Genomic DNA, 15,095 nt, shown 5'->3' on the forward strand with positions numbered 1-15,095 from the left:
AGGCTCCTTTGTATAGAACCCAACCAGCGTTAAGCACTGAACAGATATTAAAATAGACTAAAGCTGACCTGCAGCCCTGTCCTACTGGATAAAAAGCCACTGACTTGTGTTTTCCCTGGAGAAGCAAACAGGAGGAAAGCCTGAACAAAACCAGGGACACAAGGGGAGGTAACTTCAGCTGAGGGATGTGGCAGCAGAGGCAGTGCCCTTAGGCCCACCAACAGAGACTTGTTTTGGATGGTCACCCAGGACCCCAACAGTGATGCACAAAGCCTGCTCCAGGTCACAATCAATTTATTGCTTTGGGTTTTGTATTTCTGAGCTTGCTTCCAAATTTAGTCAAGATCTGCCCTTTTGCTTCACTTGCATAGATGTTCCCCGAGTGTCAGGAGGCAGCCTGCTGCCAGGAGCTGCTCTGGTGAAGCTGAGGGATCTGGGAACAGCTGAGCAAAACAGTGCCCATGGACAATCTCTGCAGCAAGAGCCTGGGGATGTGGGAGCTGGAGATTAAGGGAGAGGCCCCTCAGCAGGGGGAGTGAGCTGACCCCAAAGACAAGTCATCCTCTGCTCCCTGTACCACGCTGTCCCTACTCTGACAAACCATCACTGCTGGGGTGCCACAGTGCTCACAAGCTCTGTCACCACTGGCACTGCCTGACCTCAGACAGACAGAGGCTGTACTGGGGTACAGGCAGGTGCTTCATCCACTTCTCCTTGGGGTGGGGGTTAGAAATGGCCTGAGAACCGTGATCTGGGCATGGGAGATGTAAATCCCTCCCAGGTGTAAATTAGGGCTGGCTGATTTCTACAGAACCTCACAGAGAGATAGAGAACAGAGCATGTTTGGCCACCTCCATGTGGTCTCGGCAAACTGCAGCTGTGAGTAGCAGCCCTGATGCCTGAGAGGACACACTGTTCTTGACAGTAACATAGGTGAGGAATTTATTGGAAATGCACTTTACTTCTGAGATTAATTGCTTTTAAAGAGAACAGGTTTACAGTGTACCCCAAGCAAGATTCTCTTCCTGGGAAGGGTAAAGGCCAGAAAAAGCTTTTGCTTTGAGTTGTCAGTCACTGTCCAGCTGAGAATGGGGAGGGATCATCACAGCTGTGAAGAGATCAGAGAGGTGTAGGGGGTGCTAAAGGGGCACCCCCAAGGATCAAGGGTTAGGAAGTAATTTCTGGAAGATAACTCTTCATACTGAAGAATTTGGAATAGATGTGCCATTTTCTCTGCATATGGTGCTGGCCAGGCACAAGTCAGGAGTTGGGGTCATGTACCCACCTCATCCTCAAACACCTCTTCAAATAATAAACACTCTGCCACAGGGACAGTGTCTCAGCCAGTGCCCCAGGCTGGGCAGCCCTTCCACTGCCCCTGAACCATTTGGGTCCTCAGTGATGGTGTCTTCCCAGGTGAGCTCCATCCTTGTAGTTCCTCTTTCCCATCCCAGCTGCTATGTAAGTCTGTCAGGAAGGAGATGCCTCCTGTGTGCTGGTGCTGGGAGCTGTGCCCTCCTGCTGCTGCAGCCTCTGGAGCAGGAGCAGCACGTTGTCTGTGAGCTCGTTGCGTGGCCGCCCCATCCCGCCGAGCTTCACCGGCTGCAGGCTGGCGTGGGGGGGCTCGTAGCCCTCGGGGCAGCACACCTCACTCAGGAGCAGCCAGGTGCTGTCAGGGTCCACATGCATCAAGTGCAGGAAAACACTATGGAAAACAGTAGGAAGAGAGGAAAGAAGAGTAAGGACAAAGCCTTGTGGTTGGCACCCAACGGGGTTATTAAGAGCTAAGGAAAGCCTTGATGCTGCTGGCAACCTCTGGCAGCTGCACAAATTCTGCTCTTTACAGAGGGCAGTGCAGTGGCCCTGTACCCAAGAAAGCAGCTCTGTGTCTCACAGCTACTGGCACATGGGAGAAAAATATTTATGGTATCCACACAGTCACTTATGGATATCAAACAAACAGCTGGTGCAGGACTGACCCAGGCTTGGTGCTGGCACAAGCATAAATCTGCCTGTCCCACGTGCTGGGGAGGTGACTGTGGGTGACTGCATGTGCTATGCATATCTGGGATCTTTTGGACAGCAGCTCCTGCAGAGATCTTGGAAGAAACTGTCTGTGTTGTTCACCACCCTCTCTGGTTTTTGGGGAGTGAGGGAGGTAACCCATCTGGGCTTCTCTGCCTTTCCAGAGGTGGCAAGCCCAAGAGAATTTGGGGACAGCTGCACAGGCTGGGCCCCAAGGGAAGCTCAATGCTGTATTTGAGGGCTTTTTGCTCAAGTCAGATCTCCCACCATCCCAAGTCCTTATTAGCTGCCTCCAAATTTTTGTCACCTTTCACAGAGCAGGATTTTAAACCAAATCCAAACAGAACCTTCATTAACAACAGAATGAAGGAAAAGAGGAATCACAACTTCCTCTGCAGATTTACTGCTGTGTTGATGGCTTTCACTTTGCATTTCCATACCTCAGTAAGATGGGATTTGCCTTTCCAGCATGCCCTTCACACAGGGCTCCAGCTGTGAGCTGCTGGGACACAGCTGCTGCTGAAGAGCAGGAAGCTCAATGAGTGAAAGAGCAAATGCTGATTTGTGTGACCTACACTTACTCACCCCCTCCTGCTAGTTCTCCCTGCAGCAACCTTTGGGCTTAGCTAGGTCTGTGTCAGGGTTTAATGCACAGAAGGTGTACTAGGCTTAACTGGTATTAAACTCTCTGTCTGTGCCATGAACAAAATTAGACTGGAATTTGCAAGGCCTCTTCCTGAATGCTGCTGAGTGCTCTGTGAGCACCAAAGGCACTCAGCATTCACCACACCTATGGTACAGTTTTCCAAGATCCCAGTAAAGCCCAGCCATGAGTCTTCAGGTCTCTAGTTTTCAGTGAAATCATGGAGTTGTGAGGAGAACAGCTGCCAGGACAGGTAATGGGAAGAGAAATCAAGTAGGTCTGTCTCTGCTCCCCCAAGAAGAATAGGACTGAACTCTCTCTCTACAAGCAAAGATCTCTTGCTTCAAAAACCACACAAAATCCAGATCTGATTTTGTGCTGTCCAAATTTCTCCTGGAAGAGCTTTCATCCCTAAAGCGAGGTTGCTTCCAATGTAAAGCAGGGAGAAATCCCTTTGAGAAGCTCTCCTCTGAAAAGGGAGTGCAGTGCCATGGGTAAAGTGAAAGAGCACAAGAAATGAGACAAAGGTAGGAGAGAGCTCCCTCTCCTTTTCAACACAAGAACCCTGGGGATGTGACTTGTTACTCATGCACAGCCAAAGCTGTTGCTTTTGCCTCTCTGCCATGAACACCTCACCTGTCCCTCAGTGCAGATCTCTGAACAGCAAGAGGGGAGATGCCACCACTGAAGCCATTGGCAGTGTCCCCTCCCAAGGTGCTGGCAGTGCCTATCTGCCTGCTCCAGAGAAACCAGTGGGAATGTGCTCCACAGTGATAGCTGGGCTTGGCAACAGCTGCCTCAGCAACATGACCTTTTTCTGTGGATTGGCCAGATGCAGGTGAGCTCACAAGACTCCTCATTCCCCTGGCTTTGTTCCTCCAGCTCTGCTGACTGTAAGGGGAGGACTGGCTCACTCGGTGCCATCCCAAGTGAGGGGCTGGCAGGGGCAGGGGAGTAAGTGATTTTTGTAACTGCAGCTTCATGCAATACTCAACAGGTAAAAATAGATGCTGGGGAAAAAAGGGTATGGAGCTCTCACTGCTGCCACCCTGGCTCCAGCTCTGCAGACACTGCCCTGTCCATGCCCTCAGCCTGGCTGTGACAGCAGGAGCACACAGCTCCGTGTGCCAGCAAACACCAGCTCCCAGTGCTTCCACCCAGTTTTCAATGGGCAGCTGCAGAGATAATCCTTGCTCCTTATGGCTGGGATGGGAGCAGGCAAGGACAAAGAGTTGCTGTGAAGTGAACATGGGAAGAAGGGATATTGTGCAGCAGGATGCTGATCCCCAGCACACACACAGCTGTAGCTCTTACACTCACAGCACAGACACTCTGCTCTCCAACCTCTTCCCAATCATCTGCTCCAGGGAGAGTGACCCTCAGAGATTATCCAGACCCTGGAGAATTCACTGCCTCTGGTGCCCATAATGGTTTGAGGCTGTGATTATCCCTGATAGCCTGGAGTGCTCTGTAGCTTAAAGAACAACTTGACTTTTACATTTTCAAACTAACTCTGGGGTAGTTTCCAAGCAACCTGTTTCCATAGCAAAGAATCCTGGGGTTAATCCAAGTTTGTTTTCAGTTGTTGCCTTTTCTTTTTTTTTTTTTTTTTTTTTTCTTAAATATCACTTTATTGAATTTTGCATTGAGCAGGTGGCTGTTCTGGCATGCTTCAGTCCAGCCTGGGAGTGACAGCTGACAATGAATACCCAAAAACCACATAAGCAAACCAGAAGAGGTAAGCTGCATAATCAACTTTGGTATGAAAAAAGCTCCCCAAATAGCTCATATTTGTCCCAAGAGTGCTAAACTTGTTCTACTAGCACAGAGTAATTTGGCTATTCTATTGCCTTGTCTTTTCCCAAACTCCAAGCAAAGCCATGGCACAGTGAGCAGACTGGCAGAAGGACAGGGCTTCCTGGCTTTCCATCCCTGCAGAATGTTTAACTGGATACAGCCCACCACAGGCTTTGGTAAGAACTGAGGAAATTATTTCAGCATCTTAGGGGAAAAAAAAAATCATTCCTATCCAGACTGCTGACTGAAAGGTCATGGGCTGCAAACATTTAGTAGGAATTAAGTGTAAATTTCAAAACAGTCACTTGAAACTGAAAGAATGGAAAACTACTTGTCAGTTTTGACAAGGGCCAGTGACAATTTCCTAATCTCTTTTCCTTCAAGGTTTTATTCCCTGAAGTGAATAAAGCTTGTCAGGGATGATGCAACTTCATAAATTGACGAGAAGTTCAGATTTACATACTGTGACTTTCAGTTTCCACCATCTCCCCTGGCCTTGTTCCCAGAGGTGGGGCCCCACACGCCCCCCTTTGCTCAAGTCTTTCTGGGCACTTCCTCATCCTTGCACGGGCTCATCTTCTTCAATGATGGCAAAGACTTTTCTAGTTGTCATTCCCAAACTCTTCTTCAGTAGGTTTGGTCCCTTTGATGATTTTGCATTTGGTTGTTGTTTGGTTTTCTAAAAAGCTTTGGATAATACTCTCCTGGAATACTCTCAGCAGTCATCTTCTAGTAAAACCTATTGTTATTGTCCCATTTTATCTTCCTCAGATGGGCTGGAGTTCTTTTTTTCCCAGTATCTATTTTTGCCTGTTGAGTATTGCATGAAGCTGCAGTTACAAAAATCACTTACTCCCACTGCTTCATTTAATAAAGCTACAGGGTCCCATAAATGGGATTAAGCAGGCTCCTTGGGGCATGATAACATCCCTGGATGATAGCCAAACTCCCTTTTTCCTTTTTCTTTTTTCTGTGTGGCTCAAGCACCCTGGCCAAAACTTCCTGCTCAGCCCTTTGCATGCCTACAGAATCCTCACATAGTCAGTATATGATTTTTGGAGCTACAACTGACTTTGTAAGTCCTGACCTTGCTCTTGACAGGTCACAACCCATCAGTTGAATAAGAACCCTAAGAGCTGAGCAAAGGCCAGTTAGTATAAATCACCATGGCAAGCTGATTCCAAACATCCTTTTACCTCCTATGATTTCTGCAGTGATAAAGCTGAGTTATGTGACGTACACTGGCGCTCAGGCTGGGGCTAAGATTAGTTCTGGTCTATCTGTTTTTAGAAGCATTTAAAATGCAGAATTTCTCATGTATCAGGCTGATAACACTGCCCTTGCTTAGATGGAAAGGCCCTTATGTGTGACAGCCTGTGTCAGTTTGCGGGATTACTTTCAGGCACATGGAGAGCAAGAAGAGCCAGAACTTAGAGGAATGAGGTGGTTCAGCAGCTGGAGAACAGAAATGGAAGGGTGGCTGAGAAGTGATTCTTACAGGAGCTGATTGTTATGGTCCAAACTAAATTTGACTTTTCCAGGCTGAAACCTCATATCAGGGAAATACAGTTAAAAGTCAGTGTGATACAATGAACTCTGGTTCATTTAGGCTTCAAGACCAGGGATCACACAGGGCTAAACTGAAAAAATTAAACCCAAAAGAAACCTCCAAATGCTGCCATGTCTGTAGTGTCAGGCCAGGCATGATGCATGCCTCAGTGCACAGATGTGTCTGGTCAATGGAGTTAAACAGGAGACAGCAAGGGCTTCAAGGAGCAGCTTGGTTCACATAGGTATGGTGCATCAAAAGCATGGGGGAGGAGCAAAACATATGGTGTTTTCCCCTTAAAATATAAAAAAAGTAACACACAGGAGAAAAATGTTACTTGCCCTGAACTTTGTTGCCCTTTTGCTCTAACAAGTGAGCTCACTTCAGCATACAGCTTCCAACAGGGCTCATTTCATATTCCCCCTACCCCTGCTGTTGGGGGGAAATTGCACAGCTTCTCAAGCTGCTTGGTTAATGATTTAAAAGCTTCAGATTCCAAATATCTAGATAAACCCTGGTGTTCTGCTTTTCATCCAGCATTGCTTGCACAGACTGAGACATTATTGCATTAAGGGGATGCACTCCCACAGCATAGAGCCCCTCTGCAGAACAAATGCTGCTGGAGCCTGCTGTGCTACTGTGAAAGCCTCCAAGGTAAAAATAAACCTGCTCCCATCCGTGCAGAGATACAAACAAAGGAATGCTCCAGCTCGGGAGAGCTGAGCCTCTGAACTGCTGCCCAGCCACACAAAACCCTTCACACCCTGCACCCCCGGGAGCCTGTGCTTTGTGAAAGGGAACGAATGGGCTGCACTTCCCTTTGCCTCCCTTTCCAGCAGCCTGCCCTGGAAATCTGAAACCGCAGAGCCTACGGAGCCTGCTGCTTTCCCCTCCCCTCGGGGGAAGGCAGGACTGGCCACACAGGAAGGGCGGGATGGCTGGTTTTCACCCCCATCCTTCGGCAGAGGGGCTTCCTGATTTATGCCCCATGTTCTGTACCTGGACTCGTTTTGTCTTCTGAAATCCCCAGCCTTGGTTCCAGGTGACAACATATGACAACAGTGATTTCTTATCCTGACAGCAGAACATGCTGAGCTGGATTTTGTACACCAAGCAGCAAAGTATGTCTGTCAACACTTCCTAAAGCTGGAGTGTGTTCACCTAAACTGTCTTTGCTCTTTTAGACTCTCCCAGCCTTCTCAGAGCAACACTGGTGCCAAGACTGACAGCTTCCCAAACAAACTCTGGTCCACCTGGCAGAGCCTGGGCTGGAGCCCAGGGAAAATGGAAGGATAACAGAAGTAGATCCCCCAGCCTGCAGAAGGTATTAAGTGATAAAATACAAGGGAATGCCTGGCACATCCTCTTCCATAGCTGTCTTCCCTCTGCAGTTTGATGCCACCAGTGGGCCAAAAGCCTCAAGTATTTGGTGAGGAAATAGCAAGCAGCACATCTTCCCCTCTATCCCCAAATGCACTGCAAGGTCACCTGTAATGTGACAACCCCTGTTGTACAGGACTTGAACATGCTGGAAGGTGGAACAGGAAAAGTGCAAAAGGAATGGGATCACCATGTTCCTCCTGTCCCCCACTATTTGTACACCCAACACACCTGCATTTAAGGGACATTACCTCTGGGCAGCTTCTTGCAGTTTCACAGGTTGCTTGGCGCTGAGGTAAATCAGGCAGGCATCTGCCACTTTATTCAGGTCACTCTCGCCTGCAGAAATGGAACAGGAAAGAAGGGTAGGAGGTGACCTCCTCAGCAGCTGCTGCCTAATGGAATCAGCTCCAAATTGGCTGCAGAGGCTTCAGAGCCTTTGAGCTGTCTGACCCGGAGCTCTTCTGACCTTGTCTTTTAAGCATCTTGCTGCAAAGCCAGGAAAGCAATCAAGGGCACTGAGAGGAAAAGAGCAACTAGCCAGCAAACCTTCTCCCTCATCAAAGCCAGTTCCAGAAATTTCACTTGGGGAGAATTTCAGAGTTTCAGTCAACAGAAGACTGTGATGTGCTGGATTTAAAGGGTCCCCCAGAGGTAAGCCCACAATGGAACCAGTCAAGCTAGCCAGAAGTCTTATCTGGGCTCCAGTTTGTCCAGTTAGAACAAAGTGTGGCCCAACAGCAATGCAGGGACTCCATTCTGTACCCTCTTCTCATCCACAAGTGGGATGAGCAGTCACATTTTGCATGTGGTGAGAACCTTCTCTCCCATTTGTCTCCTGGGGAGAAAAGTGCCCAGCACCTCTTCACAGAGCTCCCAAAAGGAACAGATTCAGGCTAGAGAACATTAGGAAATCAACTCTGGGCAGCAGGAGGAGAAGCAACAAGTTGAGAGGAGACAAAGTCTGGCAGAGATCCATAGAGGCTGTGCTTCTTCTGGTACTCACCCATGTCCAGCTTCTCACAGAGGGAGCCCAGGCCCTGCAGCACAGCCAGCTGCAGCTTGAAGGCCAGTGTGTGGCTGTACACAGGCCCAGCTCTGGCACTCACTGGGGCCTGGCTGAGGAGGGAGCTGGTCAGCTTGGGCAGGACATCTTTGGAGAACCTCTGCCTCAGGAAGTCCCCACATGTTTGACCCAGGGTACACAGCACCTAAGAGAGACACAGGGGATAGTGCACACACTGGCCTGGGAGGAGCTCAGTGACCCACACCAGCCTGGGGCATTCAGACATTCACTCTCCTGGAGAATTGTTTTGCAGGGGAGAGCACTGTGACCACACCTGCCCCAGTTTCCCCATAATGAGCAGAAGGTAAATGTTTGAGAGGCTGAATGAGCTCTGCAGTGTCACCTAGCTGACCTCCTGGGCTGCCCTTCCCTCATTAGCACAGTAAAGGTAAGGGCAGCTGTGCATTCCTACTCAGAATTAGCGGAGGAGGCTCTGATGGAAAATGCCATTAAATATGATTATATCCTTAAATCTCTTTTGTGGTGCAGACTACCCATCTTTCCAAGCACGTCAGCAAGCAGAAAGGCCAAGTGGCCACAGAAAAAGGGCACCCAGCACTACTGGTGTCTGCACAGGATCAAACTCAAACTGGGTAGAGAATGGCCCTAAATGCACTAAAAACAAAAGGGGATCCATGTGACCAGAACACTGATCTCTCTTTAGGAACTTCACTGAGCTCATGGTCTCAAGTGTGCAGGACTGAAATGCTGGTTATGATGTGTTTGTTTTACACTGATATGACACTTCTTGTCCTGGAATTTAGGCAGGAAGACACTTCGGGGAGAATTCATACAGCAAAACCCATGCTGGGTGCAAACTGTAATGATGACTTGAACTTTTCAAGAGTTAATTAGTTTTTGTTCAGCAATCTCTACCTCCTTTTAGGGCAGGCACATGATAGGTATGGCTATTCTGAGACTGTAGTGTGTGGCTTCTGGAATTTCAGGAATCAAAACTCTCTTTAGTCATACAGAAGGATTCTAAAATGCATCTCACTCTGCCCAGCAGATGAATTCCTCTGCAATGCTGGGGCTGGCAACCTCTGGAAACATGCTTTACTGGCCAGCCTGTGAGTCAGGAGGAGAAAGGAGCCAGCTGACAAGGTCAGGAGGTCTTTAATAATGTCATTATAGGGCCAAGTGTTTATTCAACCTCTCCCCTACCTTGCCAATGCCTCAATCATGAAATGTTCCCCTGACTTCAATCTGAGACTTCCAAAGAGGATGCTGGGACTGTGTCTCCAGCAAGGTCAAGCTGCAGTGTAGGCTGTACAGCTGTTTTTCTTACCCCTGCAATAACCACCAACATTGCTGCTTCCCCCAGGAACAGCATCAAGGCTTTACCTGTGGCCGAGCTGCAGTGAGAGTGGCACAAACCCACCCACAGCAGAGCATGGTGACCCCATGCTCCAAACCACATTTAAACATTGCTGCAGGAGCTTGGTGCTCTCTCCTGAGCTGCAGCACTGCTTAAACCACTTCCTGCCCAAGTCCCAGCTGGAAATGCTGCTGGCAGTCACTGCCATACCTTGAAGGCTCTGAGCACTGCCAGAGGGTCGTCGCTAATCAGCCGGGTGACGAGAGCTGGCCAGACACGGTGAGCCATGGGAAGCAGATGGTTTCCATGAGGATGCAGCATGGTTACACAGAGCTCCAGCACATCCAGGACCTGGGCAGGAGGGGAGGAACAGACTCTGAGTGCTGCAGAGCCAGGCACTCAGGTGGATCCCAGCATCACGGCAGCAAGCTGGGAGGAGGGGTTGAACAGCAAAGGGTGCGGTTTTACCGCAGCAGGAATGGGGACAAGTGAACAGTGCTAGAAACCAGGCCTGATTGGAAAGGGACAAGCACTGCAGTGACACAACCTGAGCTGGGTACAGAGCTGGGCTGGGAGCAGGGCAGGATTCCTGCCCTGATCCCACTTGGACCCCACTGCGGCTGTGGCAGCAGGATCACCTGGCAGAGCTGGGGCTGCTGGGATGAGAATCTAGGTTATGCCTCATTTTTCTGTCTCACTTTGCACTTTAAAAGGAGGCCACCTTCAAAGGGTTTTCATAATTAGGAAAAAGCCAGGCTTTTAGCCCTGCTTATCATCACCCCAGCTACTTCAAAAACATTCATCAGCCTGTGCACTGCAGCCTGAGGAAGGGGGATGGGAGGCACAGATGGGAGAAAGATGCTTCTGTTTCCTCCACCAAAGGACAAAGCACAAGACTTAACTGTCACGAGCATCAAGGGAAAGTGTCCAATACAAAGCCACCCTTAAGATTCTGTTCGGCCTGGCTGCCATTCCTAATCCAGAGCACTCCCAAAAAACTATCTCCCTTTCTCTTGCCAGGTTTGGAGGATCTGTCCTGCTGGAGCATATGGTAGCACAAACCTGGGGATGGCAGGGAGCCCAACGTGCATGGCACACATGCTGACGAGCTACCAGCCCCTTCATGGGCACCATCTGTCCCCTCAGAGCCGGCAATTACCGACCTTCAGCCGCACTCGGAGGTTCCCGTCAGACAGCAAGTGGATGCACCTCTCCATCACATCCCTGGCCAGCTGAGCATGGCCTGGCATTGGAGCCTCGCCTTCTATGTCAGAGTTGGGCTCTGGCTTAGCAAGGGGAACCTCATCTGGAAGACAAAACCATTACTGAAGCCATGAAAATTACTTGGGAGCTCTGGGAGATCACAGTCACAGATCACCCACACACAATGACTCTGTAAATTCCTAGTAAGGCCTTTGGCATTTTTTAATGTGCTTAGATATAGTTAAGCCAGTGAGTTCTGTGAGTTAGTGTCAGGTTCAGTTACGAGTGTGGGGCCAGGGAACATTCGCTTTCTTTACGGGACAATGCAGCTGGTCTGACATTTGCAGTCTCTTCTCACCATGGACTTATTTCCCATTGATTTTTATTAAAAATGAAAAGCCTGGGTATTTAAAGATGAAGTATTTAAAGGTCAGGATTGCAGCACAGCCCAGTGAAGACTAAAAAGTTCCCTATATGAATGTCTGCAGGGCCTGCCACGGCCAAGTGAGAAGGGAGCAGTGGCATCATTAGCCAGGAGAAAACAGTACAGAGATCCCCAAGGGAAGACGAGGAAACCACATAGGATCCTGGAAAGAGGAAACTTCAGGTCCTGAACCCAAATAAACTGTTATGAGGTAAGAAAAAGCACAGTGTGCTTGTGTCTCAGAGCTAGAGAAGTCTTGATCTGCAAACATTTGGCTTCCCCAGTCAAAGAGAACCAAGTAAGAATGCCCAACAGCACTTTACATGGAGCAAGGCCAGGCCAAAGAAGACCTGAGACTGTCAGCCTGGCCCCAAGGCCTCCATGTGACAAAAGGACACCTCAGAGGTCGCAGCCTCTCTGCAAGCTGACCATACTCCTCTCCAGCCACGCACAGCACTGACCTGCCTCCTCCTCCTCCTCCAGGTCAGGAAGATCCCCCTCTGCAATCTGCTTCTGGCTGACATAGCCAAGGAAGAATCGTTCCACTTCTTGACTTGTCAACGGCACCTCCTGCTGTCCTTGGGACCGAGCCCCGCTCTGCCCCTTGTCAGTCTGCCTTTGCTGGTGTTCCTCAGCGCTGGGCATTCCAAACCACTGCACTGCAAAAAAGGAACTGACATGTCACTGGGTAACCATGATCCCCTCCTGCAAGTCAGCAAGGTGCCATGAGAAATGAGATGGTTCTCACACCTCATGGGATTGCACCTGACTCAGGCACCTGCTGTCACCTCCCAGTCACCTCCTTGATAGTATGGGAAAGTTAAAAAGGAATACATGGTAAAAGTAAAAAGAAATACATGCCATGTGCTCCTACAGAATATTCATGGGAGCAGCAAATTCATCCTTTCTCAGCCACTAAAGGCCATGTTCCTGTGAAAGGCTGCAGGCCAGCCAAACTGGAGAGGGAAAGCTACTGGTGATCTTTGCTTGAGTGCTGCCCCAGCAAGCAAGGTACAGTGGCCATCACACTGCAATGCCTTGGCTACCTGGAACCTCCCGTGGCAAGTGGAAAGGTCCAAGAACCCTGATTGACAGCAAGGCTGAATTACACAAAGTAAACATCGTTTCAGTACCTAGAGCAGTCATGACTGAGTGGAGGACCCTGAGGAAAGTGGAAGCCTGGCTATTGTAAGACTGATCTAGTGCAGACAGGACATCTTGGATTACATCTTCTACCAGTGGCAGCAAGCTGGCATCTGAATGCCTCAGCATCGTGTCCAGGACCTGGGATGCACGCGGCTGACAGGCCAGCTGGCGCAAATTCAGGGAAATCCCGTTCACCAGATAGTCAGAGTTCTCATTAATCAAACACTGCACTGAGTCGTAGCCACAGGCCTCACATATGTCTGCCAGCGTCCCCAGTGCTGTCTCACTGATGAGCAGAGTCCTGTCACCAGCCTTCTCCAGCACAGGGTAGAGAGCTGACAGCAGCAGCAGCCGGAACTCCTTCCCGAGGACAGCGGCGAAGCAGCCAACGCCCTCCAGCTGGATGCAGATCTGCCAGATGTTGCTGTTCATGGTGCGGGTTGTCACTGGGGGCTCTGGGGACAGATGGAGAACGCTGCTGGATGCCCCTCCTGCACGGACAGTGAGTCCCAGGTGCTGCACTGACTGCTCAGGGCTGCTTTCCTCTGTGTCAATGCTAGTGACCAAATACCAGTTCGCCTGGTCCATGTACTCATCCAGAATGGACGTTATGGACCCTTTGAGATCATCCATGCTCAGTGGAACTTCCCTCTCCTGCAGGAAATCCACTCCCACTCCAGCAGCTCCTGTGACCAGCTCGTTGAGGATCATGGCTGCCTGCTTTCGGTACAGGCCAGACTCGCTGTACAGCCCCATGAAGTGATCCACAAGCAGGTAGAGGCTCCCGTAGTAGCCAAGAACACGACACACTTGCTGAAGGAGCTGGAAAACCTTCTCCTCCGTGAAGAAGCGGAAATATTTCTTCTGGCACCTGCCCTTCTGCACACCCTGCTGCAAGGGGAATGGCAGCCCAGAGCGCCGGGCCTCCACTATCTTCACATCTGTCACATCTAGCTCCAGAACCTGCACCAGTGCCTTGGACAGGCGCTGCAGGTGGGACACGGAGTTGAGGACAATGTTAATCTTGGGGCCCAGCAGCTTCAGGTAGCCCAGCAATAAGCTCAGCGTGGAAACCTTGCCCATGTCATCCTGAGAGTTCATCAGGCGGGGAAGGGCTGTGGCAAGAGAATGGAGGTTCTCAGAGAGGACATCAGCAAGAGCCCTGTTCTGTGCCACAATCCTCTGCTCTGCAATCCCTTGCAGAACTTTGTTACACCTGCTCTGGACTTCACTGTTTTCATCATTAACCAGCCCAACCAAGGCCTTCAAGAGGTGACTGAATGAGTCCACCAGTGACTGACTGCAGTTCCTCAGTAAGTGGTGGACCAGCTCCACCAGCTCCAGTCTCACCTTCCAGTGGGGGTGAACTGAAGAAGATTCAACCACCTTATGCAAGAGAAGAGAGAGTTTTTCAGCAGTACTTTTAGTCCAGTCAGGTCCTCTGTGGATCATTAGCTCTGATATTCTGCTGTGTTCCACTAGCAGCTTTTCCTCACTCTTTGGGATTCTGGCTAGCTGTTTGTCAGCCATGACCAAGCCAACAATCAGATAAAAGAGCCTAATGGCAGAAATGGTGGTTTTGTGACCTTGTTTGATGTCTCCAGCAATAACTCGAGACAGTGTAATAGAAATCCCGGGCAGAAAAGAAGCAAACAAATCCCCACATTGCTGTGCCTCATCTTCATCCAGGTGTCGGTGCTCCTGGCAGTCACACTGCAGAACCAGGACCTGTAAGCACTCCAAAGCAGAGATCTTGATTTGCTTTGCTTTTTCTTGCTCTGCAAGTGTCAGAAGCAAAGACACAGCAAATCCTAAGAGCGGAAGGGTGGAAGGTTGGTACAGAGACAAGATAACATCCCCATAAGCCGAATGCATCAGGGTGTGGAGCGCCTGGATCACAGCCAGCTTCAGCTCCTCGGACAGCGGGGCGGCTTTGCCCGAGCTGGGAGGGGGAGCGAGGCAGGTACAGAGCTCAGAGAAGAGCTCCTGTAGCAGCTCCTGCTTTTTCACGCACGTCGTGGCAAGCACGGAGGAGATGCACTGCACCAGGCTCTGCACCAGCCGCTCCTGCTTGGGCCCCGGCACCCGCAGGGCGAAGCGCAGCGGGAACAGCACGTACTCCTGCAGCTCCTGCAGGGCCGCGCCGCTCACCCCGGCCAGGTGCGCCTGCAGCTGCTCCACGTTCTCTACCGTCTGCGCCCGCGTCAGCTGCACGCAGACGGGGCGCAGCGCCCCGAACGCCGCCTGCGGGGTGTCGAACACGGCCATGCCGGCGGACTGGGGGCAGCGGGGCCTGCCCGGGGCCGGGGGATCCCACCTGGGCCCGGGGCCGCGCTGGGGCCAGGCCGGGCTGCCCGGAGGGTGCCGGAAGTGACGCCAACGTATCAGCACCACAAAGCTCCCGCGAAGTGAGGCGGGCGCTGTGACAAAAGTCTCGGGTGCCAACAAGGCGCATGCGTCGGAGACGTGCCACTAAACTAACGGGCCTGTCAGCGCCACAAATCTCCCGCGGGCCTGGACAGGCGCTGTGAGAAAAATCGCGAG

General features: G+C 50.6%; 1 protein-coding gene across 2 annotated transcripts; it reads right to left on the reverse strand.

Moving 5' to 3' along the window:
- Window positions 1–277: 277 nt before the first annotated feature.
- Window positions 278–15,072, reverse strand: TTI1 (TELO2 interacting protein 1). Of its 2 annotated transcripts, XM_009093018.4 has the most exons (7): window positions 12,539–15,064; window positions 11,867–12,064; window positions 10,942–11,084; window positions 9,989–10,129; window positions 8,401–8,605; window positions 7,646–7,733; window positions 278–1,705 (listed from the first exon to the last, which is right to left on the reverse strand). In XM_009093018.4, exons 1-7 carry the CDS (start codon window positions 14,817–14,819, stop codon window positions 1,471–1,473), a joined length of 3,291 nt encoding a protein of 1,096 aa, XP_009091266.1. In that variant the 5' UTR covers window positions 14,820–15,064; the 3' UTR covers window positions 278–1,470. The 2 variants fall into 2 exon arrangements, 1 of the variants encoding a protein (XP_009091266.1); XR_007779180.1 differs by lacking the exons at window positions 9,989–10,129; window positions 10,942–11,084 and having other exon boundaries at window positions 1,653–1,705; window positions 12,539–15,072.
- Window positions 15,073–15,095: the final 23 nt, after the last annotated feature.

The sequence above is a fragment of the Serinus canaria genome, chromosome 20, assembly GCF_022539315.1.
Source record: "Serinus canaria isolate serCan28SL12 chromosome 20, serCan2020, whole genome shotgun sequence".
Lineage (NCBI taxonomy): Eukaryota > Metazoa > Chordata > Aves > Passeriformes > Fringillidae > Serinus > Serinus canaria.